We start from the raw sequence: 25,376 nt of genomic DNA, 5'->3' as shown, positions 1-25,376 counted from the left end.
CTTGTGTTCCAGTTTGTCATATAGTGTTGCAAAAAGGGGCCAGAGCCTACAATACAAAGGAGCCCTCAGTGTTCATAGAATCATACAGCTGGAAGAGACCTCAGGAGGTCATCAAGTCCAGCCCCCTGCCCAAGGCAGGACCAATCCCAACAAAATCAACCCAGTCAGGGTTTTGTCAAGCCGAGACTTAAAAACCTCTAGGGATGGAGATTCTACCACTTCCCTAGGTAACCCATTCCAGTGCTTCACCACCCTCCTAGTGAAATAGTTTTTCCTAATATCCAACCTAGACCTCTCCCACTATAACTTGAGACCATTGCTCCTTGTTCTACCATCCCTCACTACTGTGAACAGCCTCTCTCCAACCTCTTTGGAATCTCCCTTCAGAAAGTTGAAGGCTGCTCTCAAATTCCCCCTCACTCTTCTCTTCTGCAGATTAAACAAACCCAAATCCCTCAGTCTCTCCTCATAAGGTCATGCGCTCCAGCCCCCTAGTCATTTTGGTCACCCTCCGCTGGACCCTCTCCAATGCGTCCACATCCTTTCTATAGTGGGGGTCCCAGAACTGGACACAATGCTCCAGATGTGGCCTCACCAGAGCTGAATTAAGGGGACTAATCACTTCTCTGGATCTGCTGGCAATGCTCCTCCTAATGCAACCTAACATGCCATTAGCCCTCTTGGCTACAAGGGAACACTGTTGACTCATATACAGCTTCTCATCCACTGTAATCCCCAGGTCCCTTTCTGCAGAACTGCTACATAACCATTTTCCTTTGGCCCAATCCTCTAATTTGTCCAAGTCACTCTGGAGCCTATCTACCTCTCCCCTAGCTTAGGGTCATCGGCGAACTTGCTGAGAGTGCAATCCATCCCCTCATCCAGGTCATTAATAAAGATGTTGAACAAAACAAGAACAGATCCTTGGGGCACGCCACTAGAAACCAACTGCCAACCTGACATCCAACTGGTGATCACTACCCATTGGGCCCGACAGTCTAGCCAGCTTTCTATCTACCTTACAGTCCATTTATCCAATCCATATTCTCTTAACTTATTGGCAAGAATATTGTGGGAGACCATATCAAAAGCTTCGCTAAAGTCAAAGTATATCACATCCACCGACTTGCCCATATCCACAGAGCCAGTTACCTCATCATAAAAGCTCACCAGATTGGTCAAGCATGACTTGCCCTTCGTGAATCCATGTTGACGATTTTTGATCACTTTCCCCTCTTCCAAGTGCTTCAAAATGGATTCCTTGAGGATCCCCACCATGATTTTTCCAGGGACTGAGGTAAGGCTGACTGGTCTGTAGTTCCCTGGATTGTTCTTCTTCCCATTTTTAAAGATGGGCACTACATTTGCCTTTTTCCAATCATCTGGGATCTCTCCCAATCTCCACGAGTTTTCAAAAATAATGGCCAAAGGCTCCGCAATGATATTTGCCAACTCCCTCAGTACCCTCAGATGCATTAAATCCAGGCCCATGGATTTGTGCATGTTTAGCTTTTCTAAATAGTTCCTAACTTGTTCTTTCCCCACCAAGAGCTGTCCACCTCCTTCCCATACTGCGTTGCCTATTGCATTAGTTTGGGAGCTGACCTTGTCCGTGAAGACAGAAGCAAAGAAAGCACTGAGTACTTCGGCTTTTCCCACATCACCTGTCACTAGGGTACCTCCCTCATACAAGTAATGGCCCCACACCCTCTGTGATGACCCTCTTATTGCTAACAGCCTGTTAAGGCCAGCACTTTTGACAGCTAATAATAGAAATTGACTGAAAGTCTTGTGCCGGACCAGAAACCTCTACATGTTTTACGTCTTAAATTACATCAGTTCCCTGACCTAGTTAATGACAGGGTGTGGCCTGGTACCTGTGTCCCCCACCCTAGAGTTCCACCTACTCAGAGAAAATGGCTGTTCCCTGGCTGAGAAAAGCACGTGCTGCTGGGTTGGAGTTGGTTGATTGTGTTCACACCCTTTTTAAGGCAATGTGACATGTAGCCAGTTGTGGGAGACTTATCACACCAAGCTTGTACCTTGCCCTGGAGATACTTCAAGCCTCACCTGCAGTGTGATGAAAGAGTGGTTGTACCACATTCTTTATGTGCCAGCTGTATGTCCATTGATAGATCCCTAGGGGAGTGGTGCATTATGGGTATGTCCTTCCTGTGCCAGAGTCAAAAACTTGGCATGTGCTTGGCAGGCAGTCACTTGGCCTTGGTACATGAAATAATCTTGAAAACTTCCCTTCAAAGCTCAACTCTACAAACTAAAGAAAGATTTAAAATGTCAACACGATAAAATGTGATGCTGGGCCAGATCTTTACGTGAGGTAAGTTGGAATAGATGCCTTGAAGCCAATAGCCTGTACACTAATGTATACCTGCTGAGATTCTTCTGCCCTTTATCATTTCACTGCCACCCAGAGAGCAGAGCAGAGGCCAGCAGAGCCAAAGAGTGAATTGATCCATTGAGAGCTGTTAAAAATATTGGACATGTACCTGACAAAATTAATTCTGATCTTTAGTGTCCAGCACTTGTTTTACAAGCTAATCTGGTTTCTGACAGCCTGGGATCTTAGCCAAATGTAGCAAAGGATCAAACTGAGGTGAAGTTGGAAGATTGCCTATTCCTTGTCAAAACTCAATGAGCTGGATGGACTGAACCAGTGAGAACAATCCACAGAGGTTCACTCAGCTGCCATGGTAACAAAGACATGCATTTGTTCAAGGCTTTGCTTGTATTTGTTGGCCCAACGGGATCTGCTTGTTGAACCATGCCTTTACGCGGGGTGACATGAAGGGACTTGGGCCAGGCTCTAGAGTCAGAAATTGTTCAAAACAGGTTCTGGAAGGCATTTTTACAAGCTACCTGTTTCCCCTTTTTACTTTGCTGTCACATGTTCTCCTCAGCAGACAGAGTGCAAGTAGGGAGAAGCAGTCAAGCTCTCCATGCTGCAGTGCTGGTATACCAGCCTCAAGCAGGGTAATGCTTGAGGCCTACACTCTGAACGAACTACACACAACTGAGCAACAATTCAGGGCAAGGCCTAGCATGAATATAGGTTTTGAAAAGCTCAGGAATTTAGGGAAATAATATTAAAATTTTGCCTCAAAATATATTTGACTACCAGCCAGAAACTGCTCCAAAAATCCATTCTGATTTCTCAGATAAATTACACATGAGGGAAAATTAAAAAGATCTCTTCAAGTTCAAAATCATTTAAAAAAAACCTTACAAAATTGCAAGATTTTTTAGTGGAAAGAATTGTTAACAAATGAATTAGTTATAGTGTTGTTTATTTGAATCTATTTTGTCCTGGACCATGAAAATAGATTAGCCAATTTTGCTTTTGTTTACAATCAGTTTCTAGTTACTTTTTTTTATCCTGGTTCTCAGGCACTAGAACAAAGCTGCCATGAGTGAGCTGCAAGTATTGCATGAGAGGGAATGTTTATTTAAAAACATGCCCTCTTTTGATTATAATGAAACACAGCTGGAAACATTTTATTAATCTAGATTTTACAATTGAGACTGTGGGCCCAGATGCATGAAATATAATTTTTCCTCCTAACTCATGCTGATGAAAGCATATCTGAGCTCCCTTTTTGAATATTCAGGTGTTAAACTCTTCTGATGTCATATAAGCACTCTCAATTCTCCATCAAAAACGGCAAGATCTGATATTTCAAATGCGGGAAACCAAGAATTGTAGGGAGAAGAGAAAATCCTTTCAGGCCCTTTTTATCCCTCATATACATACAATATGATGGGGACTAATTTTGCTACAACAACTCAAGAAAGAGAGATCTTGGAGTCATTGTGGATAGTTCTCTGAAAACATCCACTCAATGTGCAGAGGCAGTCAAAAAAGCAAAGAGAATGTTAGGAATAATTTAAAAAGAGATAGAGAATAAGATAGAGAATGTCTTATTGCCTTTATATAAAACCATGATACGCCCACATCTTGAATACTGTGTGCAGATGTGGTCGCCTCATCTCAAAAAAAGATATACTGGCATTGGTAAAGGTTCAGAAAAGGGCAACAAAAATGATTAGGGGTTTGGAACAGGTCCCATATGAAGAGAGATTAAAAAGTTTGGGAGTTTTCAGCTTGGAAAAGAGGAGACTAAGGGGAGATATGATAGAGGTCTATAAAATCATGACTGGTGTGGAAAAAGTGAATAAGGAAAAGTTATTTACCTGTTCCCATAATATAAGAACCAGGGGTCACCAAATGAAATTAATAGGCAGCAGGTTTAAAACAAACAAAAGGAAGTTTTTCTTCACTCAGTGCACAGTAAATTTCTGGAACTCCTTGCCAGAGGATGTGGTGAAAACTAGGTCTTTAACGGGGTTCAAAAAAGAGCTAAATAGATTCATGGAGGTTAGGTCCATCAACAGCTATTAGACAGGATAGGTAGGAATGGTGTCCCTACCCTCTGTTTGTCTGGAAATGGGTGACAGGAGAGTGATCATGTAAGGATTACCTGTTGTGTTCCCTCTCTCTGGGGCAGCTGGTATTGGCCACTGTCAGCAGACAGGATACTGGGCTAGATCACTGTCTCTGAAAGTGTTCCGCAAAATCACTCTTGGCTCCCGTTGGCTGCAAAGGACGAAACAGAGCCAATGGGAGCCATGAGGCTCCATGGCCTCAGCGCCAGTAAATAAACAAACCAGGGTGGCCAGTTAATGTGTTTCTGAAAGTGATTTTGCAGAATAATTTCAGAAACACTGGGCTAGATGGACCTTTGATCTGACCCAGAATGGCCGTTCTTATGTTCTCATTCAGAAGTGAAAAAGGGCACAAGCTCTCACCCCCTTTTTTTGAAGATACTGTGCTCTCTCCTTCATTTGCACAGCTGTTACTCAGGATTTCATGGCTTTTGCTGAGTTAATCAAAACACCTACCAGTCTGTTTTCAAAGCACTGGACACAGATGTAATCACAACAGTCCATTGAGGATAGTGAGAAGATGTTCAGGGCTTTAGCCATACGAATCTTTAAAAGCAAGCTCCTTAGTATGAGGGTCACGTTATTTGTCTTTCCCACAGAGAAAACCAAAAGGGTTTGTCTGCTCTGCAAACAGCACTCTTTCTCCACACTATAGAAGTTGATAAGGTAGTGATGGAGTCTAATGCATTTCAAGGGGAGGATGGTTTGACTAGCATGGTAAAGGCCAATTATCACATGCAGAGGGTTCAGCATCTGCAAAAGTCCATTTCCTGTGAAGAGGGGAGGGTCAATCTGTGTGACCAAAGCAATTAAAGAGAAGTTTCCACACGTGACTTGGAATTAAATGTCAGTTCCAGGACAGGACAGGCATTTCTGGGTTCACTGGGAACAGCCCACAGAAACCAGTTTGGAAACTTGGGTAAGGCAGCAAGCTGGCTCAAGATGTAACCTTTCTATTGTTTTCCTCGTAAGGTTCACTTGGCAGGGCTCACAGAGCCACCCTGGCTGACTGCATAAATAGCTACAAGTTCAACTGTGGTTGAAGAAGCCAGGAAGTTCAATATGACAGTACTGAGACTCACCTAGGCATAAATAACCGGCAGGTCAAGGTGCTGAAGAAAAGCAGCTGTGAAGCAAAGAACTGAATAAACATAATTTGAATGTCTGGAGGGGAGTCTGGATTAAGACCTGCAGCTGGAGGAGTTTGGACAAATACTACACAGAGAAATCTCTTAAAAATCAAACAGACAAACATTTAAACACAGTTCTTTCCCTCTCCTATCTCCCCCTGAAAATAATGACCCACCAAGGAAACAAGGCAAATCTTTTCTGTAAATGTGGGTGGTTAGCCATTTGAGTAATCAATCCAGTCCACTCATCATGCAATAACTATCACTCATTTATGGTAAAACCCAGATTTTTCATCTTTTAGCCTGAAACCCCCTCAGACTAGGAACTATCATTACTTTGAGTGCTGGGCTTCTTGTCAGCATTACATCATAACGTCCAAGTACTTTTCCTGCTCAGCTACCCCAAAGTTCTGGACTAAGCAGTCCAGCATGCCATTGCCAATATAAACAGAACCTCAGACACTTCTGGCTTATTCAGAACTGCAGTAGAGAGGTGAATTTTGCCAGGTCAATACATAACCTCAACTGCTTTTGTCTTAGGGACTGGCCATGTGCACTAGGACAGTCACCAGAGGTGGGCAAGAAAAGAATTCCATTTAAGGTAATCATTCATATGAAAATAAATATATGGGGGCAGTGGAGATAGAAGGGGATGAGATCTTTAGTCTCCCAGATGTTCTAATAATGATATACGGCCAAATTCTGCTCTAAAACAAATGTGTGCAAATCTCATTGACTTCAACAGAATTCAGCTCATGATTAGTAGTTTACATTTACAAAGCACCTTTCATCTTGGAAGATTCCAGAATGCTTTTCAGATACAGGAATGTCTTCATCTATCAATAAAATGAAGCAACTATTAGGGTGGAACACAGCTTCTGTTTAGCAAGTTCCCAGCCGCACTATCCTACAGATTTAGGCCACCTCATGGCCTCTCAAATCCAGCCAGAGTATGTCAAAAAACAGAAAGGCTTTTCATTTCATTTCTTGATCCATCTAGCATTGGAACTGAGGTCATGGGGCATGACTGCAGGATGACACCCTGTAAGATAATTGCAGAAATTCTCAAGAGATTTCCCCACACACATTCCTTTATTGCTCTGGGAAATTTTATCACAACTCTAATCAAGTGATGGAGAATTTTATCTTTTCTTAAATCAATTTGCTTAGTCATCTTTTCTGAACAAATGTGTAAATCATTAGCAAAAGCAGGAAATTATTCACCACACAGCCTTACAATGGCTTAAATTCATGCTCCTTCTCTTGCTTTATCATCATTCAAATGCCTCCTGATTTAAACTCACGCAATTTACATTTAGATCAACTCATGCAATTTCTGATGTTCCACTGACAAACTCTCGTGTATGCACTTCATTCCCAGCCATGTTTCCCTGGCTGTTTGGGGAGGGGAGTCACATTTTCGCCAAGCTTCTCTGGAACTACAGAGGTTCTTTGAATTGTTCAAGTGGCCCTCTGTTTAGGTAGTAAGCGCATGCTCTCTTGGACTCTTCCCATCTTGACATCTCCCTCTGTACCTATGTTTTCCATCTTCTTCTCTTTCCACAGCTCATGGACTCATTTCTGCTTGCGTGGAGGACAACAGCTAGATGTGCGGTGCTCCTTCCGGTCAAACTCATCATGGCCTTCACTGAGAGGCAAATAAGAATTGTAGATGGTGTTTAGTGAAGGTAGGTTGTGCAGACCAGGCTACTTAGAAATAGTAGCTGCACAGAACCTCATCCAGTTAATGCAAACAAGAAACTATCCCACTGGTACATTTGGCTAACTAAGGAGTTCTCCCTTGGACCACCATTAGCAGTATCTAGACTGACAGCTGATTTTAACATTGCCCTGGAAAGTTCTTTATAAAGAGGAAGACTACAGGCTAATACAGAAAACTTCCTTCTGTCCTCTGATTTCTGGAGAGAGAAATGGCAAAAGATCTCTCCAAAATATTAATGTGAATGTAATTAGTGACACAGTCATAGTACCATGAATAAGAGATATATGACAGGAGCTGTGACTATAATCTGCTGCATATGGCACTGAAAATGAATTGTTAAGGACAAAATCCCTGCTCAAGGCATTTCAGCTCAATTTTAGGCAGGTAGAGTTATTTATTGACTGAAAACACAAACCCCGATCTACATGCGACAGTTGACTTAATACTCTACCACTCTGCTGCTTCTCATCTCTGCCTCTTACAGCCCTGTTATCTGGCTGATGTGTTTTTCCTTAAACTTATTTAGCACTACCAGTTATGTATGTCCTCATTATTGTAATGTAGTCTCTCTCACATATTCATTTTCCATGGGTCTCTGTAGAACCATGAAATGACAAAATGAACATCAGAGATCACCTCAATCTACCAGCTGCTTTCTGTATCACACTTCAAGTTAGTCAGTGTTCATACAACACTACCCTTGGAAATCAAATGACTCCACTGCTTTAGAAAGAGAAATTATCTACTATATGTTTGAGAGAGTTTGTCTGTCTATTCTTCTGTGCATCTGTCTGTCTGTTCAAGAACTCTTCCTAAGCAGTAAAAGCTAGGACCAGAATCACCAAGCAGGTGAAAGGGGCTGGCTGGGGGCAATCCCCCCTCCCCATGGGACTGCCCTAGACCCAAGCCTCCCACCCTCCCTGTCACCCTTTACAAAGGGCAGGGGGGCATGAAGCTCCCCCCTTCCTCCCAGATTCATATAGGAACATTGCTAGCTGTTCCCCTTCATCAGGGAGCAAGGGGAAAGTGCACAGTTTGCTGCATTCCTCACTTTGGCTGGGCAGTATAGGGGGCAGACAAACCTGGACCTGCCTCAACTGGGGGACAGGCACCCCTCCCTGGCCTGTGCCTTCTGGAGCTGCAGCAGCCATGGAAAAGTGCTTCTCATCTGGCTCCATGCTGCTGTGGAGAGAGAGGGCTGGAGTAGTCCTCTCTCCCTGGGGCAACCTGCATACTGAACCCCGAACCCCCATCCCAGAGCAATGATTTAATTAAGAAAAACAAAAATTGAGTTAAGGACCCAAGTAATGCTGGGTAAATCTTCTAGTTATGAAAACAAATTAGAAACCAAGACAGAATTGTCTTGCACTAAGGGAAATAGCTCATTAAGCTAGAGATTTATAACATGCTGCCAGAATGCAAAAGCCTTAGGTGCTTAATTGCAACAAATTGCATTGTTCAACTGAGAGTTAGAAGCTTTTGGCACATAAAATGTAGAAATTCTCCAATCTGAAGTGCTTTGGGAATAACCAGATTTTCAAAAAAGAAATGTTACATTGTCCAAGGCCACAGACTCTAACCTTGTAGATCTTACACTTTCCTCTGAGCAAATCTCAGCGCATGGGGGGTACACGGGCAGCATGTTCCACCCCCTGCCCCTCAATGCCATGGATGGGAGGGGCAAGAGGCTAGCCAGCAGCCAGCGAGACCAGAGCTTCTTGGTGTCCAGGGAGACTATGGAAGGGCGGGGGAAAGAACAGTGCCATCTACAAGGGTTCAGCCCCCTATCCCCGCCCTCACCAACAGCAGTAGGGGAAGCTGAACAACATAGCCCCACCTTGCTTTTCTCTCCTGGCACATTGCTTGGGGGGTGGGGTAGAATTAACCCCACAATCAACAGTGGGAATCATTGACATGGCCAGGAAAGCAGAGTGAGCTAAGACTATGTTGTTCCACTTCCCCCACTGCTATTGGTGAGTTTTGGGGGGGTGTCAGACTCCAGTTGCCAACACCGGATCCCCAGCCCCACCAGTCCCCCGGGGCACATTGCTCGGGGGAGAGGGCTGGAGAAAGAGGCAGGGTGGGGGCAGAGAAGAGGTGGGGAGGTGCAGGGCTTGAGGTGGAGGGGGGTTTTCCCTGCCCTTCTCCAGGCTGAGAGGAGTATGGTCTTTTGGCTGGTGTCCTCCACCATGCCTTCCCCCATCTCATGCATCTTGTCTCTAACAGTGGCTAGTGTAACATATTTAAAAAAAAAAAAAGGCATGACATCCTCACCATGATACACCTCAAGATGCAGTGCTACAGTACAAAAACAACAGTTTTTCCTGATCCCAGTTTATGCTCTGAAACCAGATTATGCTTGTACTTTCATATTAGTTAGTGAGATAATGCTGTACAACTTTTTAAATTTTTTGCCTCTCACTAGTGTGGTGTACGGCCCTGTCTGATTTTCTATGGGTCAGTGGCCCCGACCCAAAAAAGGTCCCCCACCCCTGCTATACCACATAAAAATTCGCCACAATGAAGGAGAAAAGGACAAGGATAGGAGGATAGGACAAGAAGCAATGGGCTTAAATTGCAGCAAGGGAAGTTTAGGTTGGTAACTATCAGGGTGGTTTAGCTCTGGAATAAATTGCCTAGGGAGGTTGCAGAACCTCCATCAGTGGAGATTTTTAAGAGCATGTTAGACAAACACCTGTCAGGGATGGTCTAGAATAGATAATCCTTAGCCCTCCCATGAGGGCAGGGAACTGGAGTAGATGACTCTTAGAGGTCCTTTCTAGTCCTATACTTCTATGATTCTAACTTGGAATGGAGAATGAGGGTTCATCTTGATGTGTATCTCTAGCCAAAAGGTGTATTCACAGGTACCGGAAGCATCGCTGGCAGTAGAGATCATCATCGCAGTCGTGACAGCGCAACGTGGCATCTTCATTGCAAATACAGCACCATGGTAACTCCTCATCATCACTGTCTTCTGCCGTAGCAATCCGGCTAGGTTTCTTAGTACCACCTGTGGCTGCTGGGATTTGGTTCTAATCCAGAAATAAATTAGATAAACAAAAATCAGGGGTCAGACTGGGATAATTTAGGAGAATTAGACTGAACTATGTGAGGTAAGGGTTATCTCACCTGGGAAAGCAACTGGGGAGGGTTTTTACAGAGTGTGAGTCTGTCCAGAGCAGAGATGTACAGCACTTCCATTCTAATATATGCTGGTTACAATTACACATATACTACTTCAGTGTCTTTACATCCAGGGTGTCCAAGTTTGGCACCAAACTCTGGACCTGGAGTCTAAGCTCTTGTTTGTATCTACCTAATTCTCTAAATAAAAAATAAACGCTCCTGCCCAGGTTGCATATAATTTTATCTTCATGATTGGCAAATAGCTTCTCCTACTTGTTTCATGCCACCAGCAACATCTACCTACAGTTATTATTTGTGTTGGGGCAAGGCTTAGGGTATGTCTAGACTACATGCCTCTGCCGACAGAGGCATGTAAAATAGTTTACCTGACATAGGCAATGAAGTGGGGATTTAAATATGTCGGGTAGCCTATTTTACATACCTCTGTCAACAGAGGCATGTAGTCTAGACATACCCTTAAAGGCCCCAGCCAGGATCTCACTGGGCAAGGCACTGTACACACAAGAAGAGACACCCCTGCTGCCAAGAGTTTACAACCTAGAGCAGCACAGACAGATGAGGGGTGGGGGAGAGGTAATATTCTCTCTATTCCTCCCCCCCCCCCCCCCCGCACTTTGTAGATGTAAAATAGAGTCACAGAAAGGCTTTGTGACTTGCCAGTGATCAAGCTAGAATTCTGTGGTGGTGGTTGGGAGATTTTGAGTTTCATTCCAAGTCCAATGCCTTACCTGCAAGATCATCAGTCTACTTAGACTTATACTGCCTTACTGGTGATGATAGTGTTGTAGGTGTGTCGGTCCGAGAAGATGAGGTGATTTCCTTTTATTGGACCAACTTCTCTTGGAAAGAGAAACCCAAAGAAGAGTGCCATGGAGCTTGAAATCTTCGGTCTTTCGTCAACAGAAATTGGTTCGATAAAAGATATTACCTCACCTTCTTTGACTCTTTTATGGTGATAAGCTGCAACTCCGGCTGTCTGAACAACCCCAAAAGCCACAGGCGTTTGAAGAATATTCTGACACTTTCTCCAAATACATTGCAGACACATTTTCCCAAACAACAAACAGAGCTGTGTGAATAACTGGATTTTTCTCTTTGGTGACAGTTTAAAAAAACAAAAAAACCAGCACACACACACACCCCACCACCACCACCCCAAACAAACAAAAAACCTCACACTGATCCGAAACAAAACTCTTTTGAACTTTTTAGCAAAACCAAAAGTTGAAAATAATCTTGTTTCAGGATGAATGGAATGTTTCTTTGACCTCAAATAAAAACTTTGCTTTAGATTTACAGATTTTATTTTTCTTAAGATAAACTGAAGGACATTTTTAATGAAAAAAATATTGTGTTGAATAAAAAACCCCAAACCGTTTCACTTTGAAAAATGTCAGAAAACAAAACCTTTCAATTTTCTGAGAGTTCTTCTTTTTCACCCAACCAAAATAATTTGGCACATGAGATAAATCTGCAAAATCTTTTGGTAAAAAATATCTGGCCCAGCTCTAATGATAAAATGTTGTTTTAAAAACAAAACTTTAAAAAACTTTTAATAATATTCAGGTGCGAAAGCTCAGAGTAAGAAAGATGCAACATGGCCACATTGATAAAATCCGTAATTAGAAATGTTTTCTCACTGAGGACAGACACCCCAGTTACTGGGAGATCAGAAATCCATTTCATTCTTCTGACACTTAATAGAGTACTAGCCAATTATCCCAATTAGACGGGATTTTCAGGTCCCTCCTCCGTGTCGGTCTTCTCTCCTGAGCCTCCGGTCTCTCACTCCGTGTGTCTCTCAGCTCTCCTCCCCCTCCTGCCTCTCACTCAGGGGACCGCGGAGCCCAAATGGCTGTTTGGGCACCGTGCTGCATGGGGAGCACAGAGCCCAAATGGTCGCTTGCGCCACTTGCCCCCACGTGGCAGCCTGGCTAAGTGGCACAGAAGTCAGCTGAGCGCCACTGCGGGAGGTGAAGGGGGGTGGGGTGCTGATTTTCATGGCCAGGGGTGGGGCCTGGAGCCACTGTCACACCGCACATCACTGCCCCGTGGTGCTCAGCTGACTTCTGCGTCGCCACAGGGGAGCAAGCAGCCGTTTGGGCTCCCCCACGGCACAGAAGTCAGCCGAGCGCCACAGCAGGAGGCGAAGGGGGGTGGAGCAGTGACGAACACAGACAGGCCCTGCACGTCACCACCCTGCCCCCGTTCTCCTCCCGCCGTGGTGCTCGGCTGACTTCTGTGCCGCTCAGCAGGGCTGAGAGGCACAGAAGTCAGCCGACCACCATGGCGGGAAGCGAAGGACTTGACTCAGGAAACAACGCCGCCCAGAGGGAACAGCCAGCATTTCAGCATTACAGAGTCACAGACATTGGGATACTATATATATGATGTGCATGTTGCTGTGTTATAGGCAGGAATAACAATGAATATATGGCATCTTTTTACTAATTTCTCTCATTGATGTCATAAGAGGACATATTCACTTGATTATTAATGCTGTCTACAGACCTGACCCTACAACAATTGGAAAAGCGCCCACTGACCTCAGCACTGCAGGCTCTGGCTCTCTAGTAGTAGACTGTAGCTTACATTTTGTGTAATTACACTGATGGGTTAGGAATCCCTTCCCTTCTATCTTCCTCGCTGACTATATGCTGACCAAGTCCTCTGATTGCAGAGGATGCCATCCAGTCCTACAGAAGGCTTTTCAAGGAGCCATGCTCCTGATAGAGAACCCTGTCAACGCTGGCCAGCATGGGGGAGACCCTAAGTACAGTCCATGCTAGCTGGCCTTAGAAAAGTCAGCTGAGACATTCATCTACTCAGACTGTCTACCTAGGGAAAGCTGGTTAGTAGCTCTTTGCTGTACTCTGTTTTTGGGAACTTACAGTACAGTAAGCACTATTGTAAGACGGCCTTAGAGTGGGACTGAGATGTGAATTACACAGAGTCATGTTGTATTAGGAATAGGAACAAGTCATTTCAAGAGGGCTTGACTAGCTCACGGACCTTTAGCTTTGCTTTCTTGGGCAGGAACTGCCGTGAGGTTGCTGGACGGGTGGCCTGATCAGCAGGGATGTTGAAGCCGCTTGCTTCATCCAGAGCTGCTTCCTCAGTGAGCTGGAAACAACAGAAAGCAAGATGTCTTTACTTTCAAATTCCTACATGAGCCTCTCTCCTGGAGTGAAACTTCTTTCCCTCCTTTGATCTCCAAACCCTAACAAGAGACGCCCAAATGTTATAGCTGAGGTCTGCAGGGAGGGAGAACTACATTTATAAAGTGAGCTGCTCTATATCATCTCCTGCCAAGGGGCCAGGATGTGCGCATGAATGGGAAAAAGCACAAGAGACTGGCCAGGGCCTGCATACTCCACAGATAGTGGGACCTACACTTTGTAGCCAACTCGAGAAACAAGAGACTTCTCAAGATAGGGAAGTTGCATATCCACCCAGAAAGGAACCAAGGAAGGAAAAGTCAGATGGAGTAATACACACACACATACAGAACAGTCTGCAGCCTTAGCCAGCTGGGCTCCAGCACTGCTTTTCTAACCATTGCTTTTTGAGGTGGAGTTAGTTTTAGAAGTGAAAGATCTGAGAGAGCCAGACTATGACCACGGAGTAAAGACAGGGTCATTGTACGCTGAATAGGAAGACAAAAATGCTGGGGTTATTTAAAAGGAAAGAGAATGGAGTCCCAACAGCTGTTTCTGACCTGTTTTAGGACTCTCTGAATGGCTTCTTCTTCTGTCAGCTCCTCATCACTGTCAGGGAGCTTGTAGTCTTCCAGAGTAACTGCAAGAGGAGGGGAAGATTTTGAGGCTATACTAACTATACTGACTAGCACCTCTTGTCATCTCACATCTCAAGGGATGCACTCAGCATGACGACCTGAATGCAAACTGGCATCTCCTTTTGGGATGGATCTGTTTTGGAAGGGCGATAACATTTTCTTGCAAATTTTTAAAAAAGTTCCAGGATGTAGGAAGGGAAAAAAAAAAAAAAAAAAAAAGCATTTCAAGGGCATAATTAAACAAGTCTTGGCATGCTGGAATTAGCAGCAGCCTGGATATGGGGCCAAGGGATTTCATCCACACAGCTTCACTTGGGGCCTCAATCCCTAATTTTCATAATCTTGCAATTTGGCACTACTCCATACAGCCTAACCACTGGACCCCAAATCCTGTCATCAAGGGACTGTCCATTCCTAGCAGCAACGGCAAGTCCTTCCGGCCATAACTTCTCCCCATTGCTAAATGGAGGTCAACATTCATGTAAAGGCACCAACTTCTCCCAACGCGACAAAGAGACGTGACAACTAAGCTAACACCATCTTGTTCTTCTCCAGCACAAACTGGTGTTTCTTCCTATCACACACCTTTCTCTGGATCCTGGCCTCTGAGCACTGCCAGTCTCTTTGCAACTTCTAGAATCTTTTCCTCCCTAGTGTTGGCCTCCCTCAGCTCAGCAGCCGCCTCTGCCAGAAGTTTATTCTTCTCCTCCTCCAGCTGTTTTGGGTCCAGGTCAGCAGTACCGATGCTGCTCTCACTTATCCGATTGAGATCATTCAGCGTCTGGGTATTAACAGCTGGAAAACAGCCAAACAGAGCATTTATGTGTTACAATGACAACTCCCCTGTCTTCCAGCATAGCCCATGTCTTAAAAGAAAGGACTAAGAGTAATAAATACTTGTCTCATACTGTAGGAGAGGTCTGATGTTCTGCTGCACAGCTCTCTCTTTTCCACAGCTAAAGCACTGATGAGTTTCAAGGTACATGAGTCACAGTAGCATGATCCTTGTATGTGGACCATGGTAACTGAGTTACATAGTAACTGAGGTCCCATGGAAGAGACACGCTTTTCAGAAGAACATATTACATTTAGAGCAATCAAGAGAGTTTAAGCCAACAACAAGAGATTTGGGGCATGGCTCTAGACAGTATCCCAAGTTCTTGACTACTGTGTCAACCATCTAAAGAACACAGAAGGACAGGAAATTCTAGAAACTGTTCCTCCCTAGGCTGTTCCTCCCCAATTATCACAGACTAGGGAGGAACTAGAGAGAAATCATCCAACAACATTACCATTGAAAGAGGAAAACATTCTCACTGGCTGAGACAATGACACATGAACATAGGTCTGGGTTGCTGCTCTTGGTCAACATTGTGTGTTGGTAAGTGGGAGGGAGGGATAAGGCAGGATACCTGGCATACCTTTAAACCTGCTGATTTGGGAGGTACCTGCTCATTATAATATGTGTATGTAAGATGACCCTAAGAAAAACTATTTGAGGTCAGTGATAACAGGTACCTTGAGGCTGGGCTTCTGGCCTATAACTCTCCTCAATGGCAACTTCCTCAGCCAGCTGGGTTAACAAGTCATCAGACTGTTGGATGTGGGTTCTGACATCAGGGGGCTGGTGCACCTGGAAAAAGCAAGAGGATGCACGGGAGAAAGATGTAGGAGAGTGTTAAATGGGTGATGGAAGGAGACAAATTGAAAAAGTCTGAAAAAGTCACATAACATATTATGAGACTACCTTGACTCAACCTTAGCATTTCCAAAAGCGCCTCAGTGTTTGGGTGCCCAGCTTGAGATGCTTTGGCCTGATTTTCAAAGGTGTTGAGCGCACACAGCTTCTACTGAAGTCAAACAGCTAATCTAAGCACAGAACTGGGCGACAGGAACTGATGCAATCTATGGTAATCCCAGCTCTGATATGGATTCCTGATGCAACACTGGGCCTGGCATTTAGGCACCAGAATAAGTGACCCAGTAATCACAATTGTTGGGCAACCATGCAGCAGCTCCCATGTACATCAGTGGAAGCGATTTTGAAAAAGGGGGGGGGTAGGGCACTAAATTGAGACATCCAAAGGTTAGTTCAGTTCCCCTGCTCTACCACAGACTTCCTACATGTCCTTGAGCAAGTCACTTATGCTTCCATAGCATTTTACATGTAGACAAGTCTTTAATCTCTCTGAGCTTTTGTTTCTCCTGCAAAATAGGGAAGTATGTGTATACCTATCTCTCTGGGATACTGTGAGGATAAATACATTCAAGATACTGCCTTGCGAGAGGGCATATAAGCACCCATAGATAGCTTTGAAAATCAGGCCACTTACAACTAAGCAGGGACTTAGGTGCCTAAAGTTAGTATCAATTTTTAAGAATATCTTGGCAGTAAAATGTAAATACACTATAGCTATAGTGAAGTAGTACAGTATACTTGATATAGATAATTAAGGAGTGCCAAATTAAAAATGAGAGTTTTCTAAAAATATCCACATTTATGTTTTAAAAAACACTGACACTTAATAGTCTATTTTTAATTTATCTCAGCCACAGTGAATGTTGCGATAAATGCTAACCATTTTCATTTACATTTCTTCTCAGTTTCACTTTGAACATCACGTATCCTACCAGTAGGCTACAATGTTTGAGTTGTAAATATTATAGAGGAGCATTTTTTTAAAGTTATGGCAACTTTTCCAATGTCCTACTTCAGTTTTGGAAAAAAAAATTTAAACATACATACAACCAGCTCAATTTAGGGTTAAACACAACCCAGCTGTGTCTCAATGTAAATACTTTTTGAACATTTGGTCCTTTGTTTGGGATGCTGTGCCACACACTTGAAAAGTATTTCTGACATCTCTCTACACAGAAGCCATGCTTTATTTTCACTGAACAGTTCATAAAAGCTTGCTTTCTTTTGACAAATGAACTTCTATCACACTCTTCTATCACATTCTTCTATTTACCACAGTTCAAGAGGAAATATATTCCTGTCTCAGTCCAAATTAATTATTATTAATCTGGTTTCTTTAAGTTGCCATTCATTTTATCAACATCAGCAACCACGGGCTCAATGCCCGTTGGTGTCCGATACCTCCCTCACTATTTCCTTCCATCTTTCCCTGTCCAGTGCAGAGTGGCTTAGTTTCTGTAGACTAGCTCTGCACCAATCTACTACATCATCTACCCATTCTCTGTGGGATCTGCCTCTCCTATTTGGACCATCCATTATGCCACCTCAATATTTATTAAGAATATCCTGAGCTGATGTAGCAGTTTTCAAGCAAGGATCTAAAAGCCTAGTGAACATCACATCAACCTTCAGAAATAGACAAGTATTTTCACATTTTTTTAAATAGTCAGAAAAACTAAAGCAAAAAGAGGTTAATCTATCTATTAGAAATGTGTGTCCATCTGTGATTGTGCTTTTTCAAGAACTCCTATAAGGTAAAAGCTAGGCTCATCAAATTTGGTAGGCAGCTTCCTCTTATCTTAACGTAAAGCAAGGTCAGGGTTTGGTTGTGCCAGGACAATGGGATGTGCCTGGAATTCGACTGACTGAAAGGGAGGAGTCTAGCAGGAGGAACAGTTATACTGCAGAATGACCACAGGGGAGGGAGGGCAGCAAAGGGCTAGAGATGGGGATTAGGACAGTTATAATCTCATTGGGCCAGAAGGGGACCGGGGTAGAGAAAAGGAGAGAATGTCTGTTTGTCCGTATGTGTCTATATGTCCCCAAGGTGGGGCACAAGAACCCCTCCCTGGCTGTGCCTGCTGCAGCAGCCATGGACAGGCACGTCCCGCCTTGCCACAAGTTGCTGTGGTGAGAGAGGGTTGGGGTTGTCCTCTCTCCCTGGGAAGCCTGAATACTGAACATTTCATCCCCAGCCCCACCCCAGAGCAATGATTTAAAGAAAGAAAAACAAAAAATTAATTGAATTAAGGACCCGAGCAACATGAGGTAAATCTTCTCGTAGCTTGATATTCAGAGGTGGAGGGCACCCACACATCCCATTGTGTTCGACAGCAATTGTGCATGATCAGCACTTCTGAAAAAATCAGGCCACGTGGTTACAAAGCAACTCAATGGCAGAGCTGGAACTAGAACCCTGGATTCTTAGCACCAAGCTCTAACTTTCAGACAATGCTCCCTCTCAAGCCAAGTCCACCCACATAAAACAACAAACAGCTGATCTGTAAAAGTCTACCCTAAATCTCAGGGAGGGAGGTTTCTTTCTTGACAGCTTCCAGCACTAAACAAATAATCGTTTGTTAGACAGTGCCACAATGGCCTGCCACCATCTCTGAGTCCTCATCCAACTGAAGAACATGTGCCCTTAGTTCAATTCTGGAACATAACAACAAACTCTCACACAACAAGCTGGGAACTAATGAACAGATTTCTGGAGTGGCAAGGTGGACATGAATTAATGAAGAGGGAGGAAGGGCCTGATATGCCTCTGAATTCTCTTGAGACACTACAACTACTGGGAGAGCTCAGACAGAGAAACTGGCAAGAACTCAAGGAGGCCAGGGAATCTTACTGGTTTGGGGGTTTTGGATGGAAGGGTTCTTCCCTGAAGGGCAGCCAGACGGTCTTCCATTTCCTGTGTAGACGGAACGGGTTTCCTGGGGTCATCCTTCAGTGCGGCAAGCCTAGATTCTATCTCTGCCTGAGACGGGATGGACTCTGCAATTCAGAACAACCCTGTTTGTGTACAGCAAGGAAATGGCTTCTATAGTTTTAGTCTGTCGGAAAATTGTTTTCTTTCCGGAATGGGACCTCAGACAGTTATGCAAAGCCTCCCTACTCCCACTGATCAGAGCCTGGATAATGTTTCAGATATTGTTAGGGTTTCATCCTAATGTTATCATCCACCACTTCATTCTGAGCCACTGCCTCCTCCCCGTATATCCGCCAGCCATGAGGTGAGTGTGACTGGGGGGCAAACAACATTATACGAGTTTGCAGCACTAATGTAACTAGAACAAAAAACAGGACTATGTAGCACTTTAAAAACTAGCAAGATGGTTTATTAGGTGATGAACTTTCGTGGACCAGACCCACTCCCTCAGATCAAATAGTGGAAGAAAACTGTCACAACCATATATACCAAAGGATACAATAAACAAAAATGATCCTTTTGTCACAACCATATATACCAGAGGATCATTTTTGTTTATTGTATCCTTTGGTATATATGGTTGTGACAAAAGGATCATTTTTTTGTTTATTGTATCCTTTGGTATATATGGTTGTGACAATTTTATACCAAATTGGTATATATGGTTGTGACAAAAGGACCTTTTTTTTTTTTATTGTATCCTTTGGTATATATAGTTATGACAATTTTCTTCCACTATTTGATCTGAGGAAGTGGGTCTGGCCCACAAAAGCTCTTCACCTAATAAACCATCTTGTTAGTCTTTAAAGTGCTACACAGTCCTGTTTTTTGTTTCAGCTACACCAGACTAACATGGCTACATTTCTATCACTAATGTAACTAGGGCAGTGAAAGCAAAATGCATGCTCTACCTCCCTCTTCAGAGGCAGAGTCTCCACCGGTGCCATTTCCCACTCAAGCATCCTAGAGCTGCTCTTCTTTTGTTTGTTCCTGCAAGGCAGGAATGGACTCATGGAGCCCTGCATTGCTCTTGGTGGGTCTTAATACTCCAGTCCAAGGATTCCCATGTCTGACCACTGTACAATAGTTTGGCCACACAATAATAGCACTATGCACAGTCCTCTGATTCACTTTGTTCCTATTGTTATCATGCACAGGGGCACGCCCAGGAGACATATAAACAAACAGCTTATTTCACTGTGTCAAGACATGCAAGATAAGGAGTGCACAAGTGAGAAAGTGAAGGTTTAGGGCAGCAAAATGTGTGCATTGGAGAGCAGCAGCCTAGAGAATGGGACCCAGATATCCACTGCTCATGGACAGGACCTATGAGCAGCTTCCTCCTCCCCCCTTCCATGTCTGGAGGCTAGTCTATAATGTACCCACTACTGTGACTAAGCTAGCTGCAAAGGAATGTCTGCATGGATGCTAGACGCCTCTACAGTACTATGAAACTCACTGGGCTTCGTTTCCTCCTTGAGCCTCTCCAGCCTCTCTGCAATAGCTCTATCCTCCTTTGACAGCCCCTGATACTTGGAGCCTGCCCGGCTTTGGGGTTTCACTGGGCCATTCTGTGGACCCATCCACTGATTCTGCTTGGCCTCAAGAGCTGCTACACGCCTGTGACAAGAGAAAAAAAAACAAGCATAACGTTGAGCAGGTGCATAGAACAAAAATTATAAAGGCATCTTATGTAAGCTCCTCTACCAGTACACTATTTAGAGAATGATGATATAAGACAGAATATAGGACAGGTCTTTTATACCTGCTCCTGACTTTGCCAGGGTGTATTTGGGCCTTGGGAAGCAGAGATACTCCTAGCTACTAAGGAAATCCATTCTTCTCACAGCAGCATCAATATAAAATGGTCAAAAAAGCAGTCTGAATGATTAGTAATGAAACATGGAATCTCTCAGTTGTAGATCAGAGTTCTAATTCAGACAGCTGCCAAAAGTCAGTATCCACAGGTAGCTGTTTAGTGAGCTCACCAAAAAGAGATGCTGGTTTCAATTCAGTTCTGAGCAGAAAAGTGGCCATGTTACAAGCCCACCTTCTTGTCAGCAGTCTCAGCAGAAAGCCCCAAACCCAAAAGAACAAACAATTAAAGATTGCAATAGGCTAGACCAGGGGTCTCCAAACTTTTCAGCCCGAGGGCCGCATTAACTATCAAACAGCAGTTTGGGGGCCGACTACACACTTGAGGTCCAAATAAAAAACAATCAAAACATGGATGTTGGTTTTAATTATTTATTTAATATTATTTTATTCAGTTATTATTTAATAACACATTGATACACTACACATGAACACCTGTATTAGTGTGAATGGCTGCAAATGACCCGAAACAATTTTTAAAAATTCTTATGATTTCTTAAGTTAAACTTACCTGAATATAGTGTGCAAATATATCCACTTATGGTAGAGAGATTGTTGCTTTTAATGTTTCCTCTTCAGAATATTCGAAAAATTCTTACTAAACTAACGACATTCCCAATACTTTAAACACACTGATAAGTAATTACGCGAAGGAAATTATCACTAAATAAAATAGAGTGCAACATGTTTCGAAATCAGACGCTAATTGACACCAACACTTCCTCATCGCAACAGTCAACCGCAACTGGCAAACTGATCAAAATAATCAAGTCTTGAACCAGCAGCAAACCATTTAAAAACTCCGCCACTAGATGGCGTTATATCATCTCATTGACTGTGAACGGAAGTAGAAAAAGTAAGCAGCGAATAAGGTATTGCAATATAATGATCGGTTGGAAAACAACGCACTACTGCGTGCCTCTATTTTAATTCGGTAAAAACATAACGTCCACGTAAGCGGCGGCTGATCTTGGCAGGATACACGTAAATTTCCGTAATTTTTTTTCCGTAGACAAAAAGGTCTCCACGGGCCGGATGAGAGGGCCTCGCGGGCCGCATCCGGCCCGCGGGCCGTAGTTTGGAGACCCCTGGGCTAGACTAACAATCAGAACTCACTTTTTGTAGTTCTCTGGCGGAGACCATTTAGCTGTTTTAGTCTGAGACACTCCTCTGGAAAGAAAAAACAGATAAATCTCAACTGTAAAACACAGACCTGATTTAGAGGTCAAGATAATGGTACAGCTGCATAGCTTCTCTCTTTCAAATCTATACAAACTGTGATGGCCATTGCCACGGCACTTGGCATTCTAGTACCTGGCCAAAATTCACTTGGTTTAAAATGTGTCATTAGTATTCTATAATAAGAGGAACACAAACTCCACTGTAGCTTGCAGATACAAAAAAGCAGGAAATGGAAAGCTTCTCGAGCTCACAATCAGTGATAAGCCTTGGGAAAGAGATGTGCCTTACTACTTTTTCAGAATATAAAATGATATGTGTTTTAAACATTGTAATACAATAATTATATATAATATTGCACAATTATACAATACAATATATAATTATAATATTTTGTAGCATTGTGAGTTACAGGTCTGTAATACCTGTTTATATGCTACAAATATGATCATCTTAACTGTGCTTAACTATTGGTCTGAATAGTGGGCTTTTTCTGTTACAACAAAAATCAATCCCACGGTATGCAACCTTAGGTCTTTAGCTTATATATAGCATCTAGGCCTTTGAAACAATGAAGGTGGGTTCTTTCTTGATTGGAAGTTTTGCTATTAAAACAAACATCTTATCACTAGGCTGCTCAGCTGCTAAGCATTAGTATGGACAGTTGGAACTGAAACCCACATGGTACCAGCTTAAAAAAAAAAAGAGAAAAAGATTATTTGGGATTCCAGTATGCAGATGGTGTGCATGTGGCAGTGTACAGTGGATTTATAGAGGGAAGTGGATCAGCAATCTGCTCTGTATCACTGGAAGCTGAAACACATTGGCCCAACTTGCCATCTTACCTGGTTAGCTCTCCATGACATTGCTTGCACACCTTCTGCTGAGTATTCCCGCAACGGGGAACAATGGCACTAAACCCAAGGCAGCTTGAGCAGAATGCCCGTCCACAGTTCTTGCATCCACACTGAGAAGAAAGAAATAAAGAAGTGAAAAACTTAAAAAACAACAAATAGTCTACTGGTAGCACCTTAACGACTAACAAAACATGTAGATAGTATCATGAGCTTTTGTGGGCGCAACCCACTTCTTCAGAAGACAGGAAATGGAAGTGCAAGTGTCTCATTGCCTGGTTGTAACAATTCTGTGAAATATACCAGAGAGATTCAGGGATATGCACCAGGTCGGAGAAACTTCCACAAAATATTTCAGAGAAATGTCTTTAAAAGAAAAATGAAATATTTGTATGAATAAGAATAGTAGTTGCAGCTACTGTAGCTAGAATACCTAACATACGAGTTTTCAGTGTTTAAGACACAAGCTGATCACCACTAGAGTCAGCAATGCCATTTCCTCCCACAGTAGAGTAAAGGGTTCACTCTTTCCTTTGAAGGATTTGGAGACTATCAGATTACATGGACCACAAGTCTGCACTATTATAGCAATTCCTACATGTTTTAAATACAGAGAGATTACAATGTCTGTCATTAATATGCAATTAAGGAAAACAATGACAGAGACGCACATAAAAAATGTACTTAGAGTCAAACAAGCTTAGCAGGTTTTAACTGTAAAATGTAAAGCAGAGTGGGAGGTGGGGTTAGGAATGTTAAATATCAGTTAAGTGAATAGTCGAGTAACCTCACAAATTCTTATCGGTTACTCGACTATTCTATAGTCACCAGGAGAGGAGCTGGCACTCCACTCCCGAGGAGCCCCATGCCACTCCGTACTGCTGCCTCTGTATCAGAGGCAGCTGCATGGAGTGCCAGGCAGGGAGCCAATTTAAAACCAGATCCCCTCACAGGACCTGGCATGAACTGGAACTGCGCTGGGCTGCCTGCCCGCCAGGCTCTTAATACACTGTAAGTGAAGATCTGCAGCAGGGGGCTGGTCCCTAACCCAGCGTGACCCAGGACTGAAACAGGCTGCTGGCCAGCCTGCTAAAAAATGTACTGGCAAGGTGGGGTGGAGGTGGGGAGGGAAATGCGTGTAGTCTCCAGCATTAACCTATAAGCTTTTGCTTATCGGTTAATCAACTACACTATTACATCCGTAGGTGGGATTACGATTTCTGATATGAGGAACCTCAAATTGTTGGCATTTCAGATTACATTGAGCAAGCACTACCATAAGAAAACTTACTCTACTGCCTAACTGTCTTTTTAGAGAGTCAGATATTTTATCCAGCAGTGTTGAAGAGAGACTTGCCTCTTTTCTGAAGACAGTAAACTTGGATGCACAGCCATAACACCTTCTATCCATAGCGCCAATGGGCAATGCAGGCTCACTCTCTCACAGCTGTACAAAAGGAAGTAGTTTATCCCCTGAAGCTGTTTATTTGTCCAGATAGAGCTGTGCTGGAATATTCTTCTCCTTCAGAAGAGGAATGGAAGACTATTGGGGGAAATGATGAATTATGGTGTATCAGTGGTTGTTTACTTCCTGAACGACTGATTGTAGAAATGATGGTCCCAGATTCTTTCATCAGAGAGAGGAGGAGAAGGGATCAGATCCTTGCTTAACATTTACAAACAAAAACCTTTAATGAAAGCATTGATAATAATAAATAACATTATAATTTGCTGATCTCCTAAATGACTACGTTCTATGTTTACAGCTAAGATGAGATCACCAAAGTGCTCTCCCTCTCCTCCAAATCTCAGCCAGTCTAGCTCGCCTTCTTCTATAAAGCCTATCGGCAATAACATCTACAGCCCGTTGTACTGTACATGTTTGCGTACTTAGGATGCAACCTCTCCAAAGCAGAGATTTAATTCCTGCTTTAACATACTGTGCCATAACACTATTATGTATTTAGCAAACCAGAGGTGCTCCGCGCCATACGCGCACATACACACAAAGATGACAAAAATCCCTGCTCCTAGTCAGAAGCTCCCAGTCCGAACCAGGTGCCATGCAAAGCTGCAATGCTACTATGCACATACTGTAACAACCGGAATCCCAGCGAGAGTCTGGACTCAGAGTCGGTGCAAACCCCGCACAGCCCAGTGTACGGTCCCCAAGCCACGAGGCTCTGCATGTGCCAGCATCCGTCAAGCCCCTCGCCCCGTCGACTCTTGCAGTAGGATCTGATACTCCAGCTGCAGCGCCCGGCAAGGAAACTTTGCTGCCCTTATCCCACTAGCACCCGAGGTAGGCAAGAACAAAGCCATGGCAGCGCACGGCCCGATGGGAGTTGTAGTCCTTACATCCCAGCTATCCCATCCGCAGGGCTATACGGCTTGAAACAAAAAACTAAACTTCCCAAGACAATGCGCATGTCCTGCTGAGCAGAGCCTGCCGGGAGCGGTGATTTTGCCGGTAGGCCAGAGAGGGAACTTCCGGGTGGGCGGTAGACCGCGCGCGGCATTGTGGTAGTTGTAGTTCCGCTTCCTCCTAGGGCTGTAAGAATAGAGGTGAATGTGAGG

General features: G+C 43.7%; 1 protein-coding gene across 5 annotated transcripts; it reads right to left on the bottom strand.

Annotated features, from left to right (window-relative positions):
- Positions 1–6,664: 6,664 nt before the first annotated feature.
- ZFYVE19 (zinc finger FYVE-type containing 19) lies at positions 6,665–25,195 on the bottom strand. 5 transcript variants are annotated; one of them, XM_006128680.4, is made up of 12 exons: positions 24,894–25,195; positions 24,157–24,487; positions 22,791–22,912; positions 21,883–21,936; positions 20,351–20,511; positions 18,811–18,956; positions 15,779–15,893; positions 14,846–15,055; positions 14,183–14,262; positions 13,477–13,587; positions 10,186–10,349; positions 6,665–7,239 (listed from the first exon to the last, which is right to left on the bottom strand). In XM_006128680.4, the coding sequence occupies exons 2-12, from the start codon at positions 24,208–24,210 to the stop codon at positions 7,167–7,169; spliced, it is 1,290 nt and encodes a 429-aa protein (XP_006128742.2). In that variant the 5' UTR covers positions 24,211–24,487; positions 24,894–25,195; the 3' UTR covers positions 6,665–7,166. The 5 variants fall into 5 exon arrangements, with proteins under 5 accessions (XP_006128742.2, XP_006128743.2, XP_006128741.2 ...); XM_006128681.4 differs by having other exon boundaries at positions 24,157–24,465; XM_006128679.4 differs by having other exon boundaries at positions 24,157–24,426.
- Positions 25,196–25,376: the final 181 nt, after the last annotated feature.

The sequence above is a fragment of the Pelodiscus sinensis genome, chromosome 4 (genome assembly GCF_049634645.1).
Source record: "Pelodiscus sinensis isolate JC-2024 chromosome 4, ASM4963464v1, whole genome shotgun sequence".
Lineage (NCBI taxonomy): Eukaryota > Metazoa > Chordata > Testudines > Trionychidae > Pelodiscus > Pelodiscus sinensis.
Note: the sequence above shows the minus strand (reverse complement) of the source record. Positions and strands in the feature narration are given on the sequence as shown.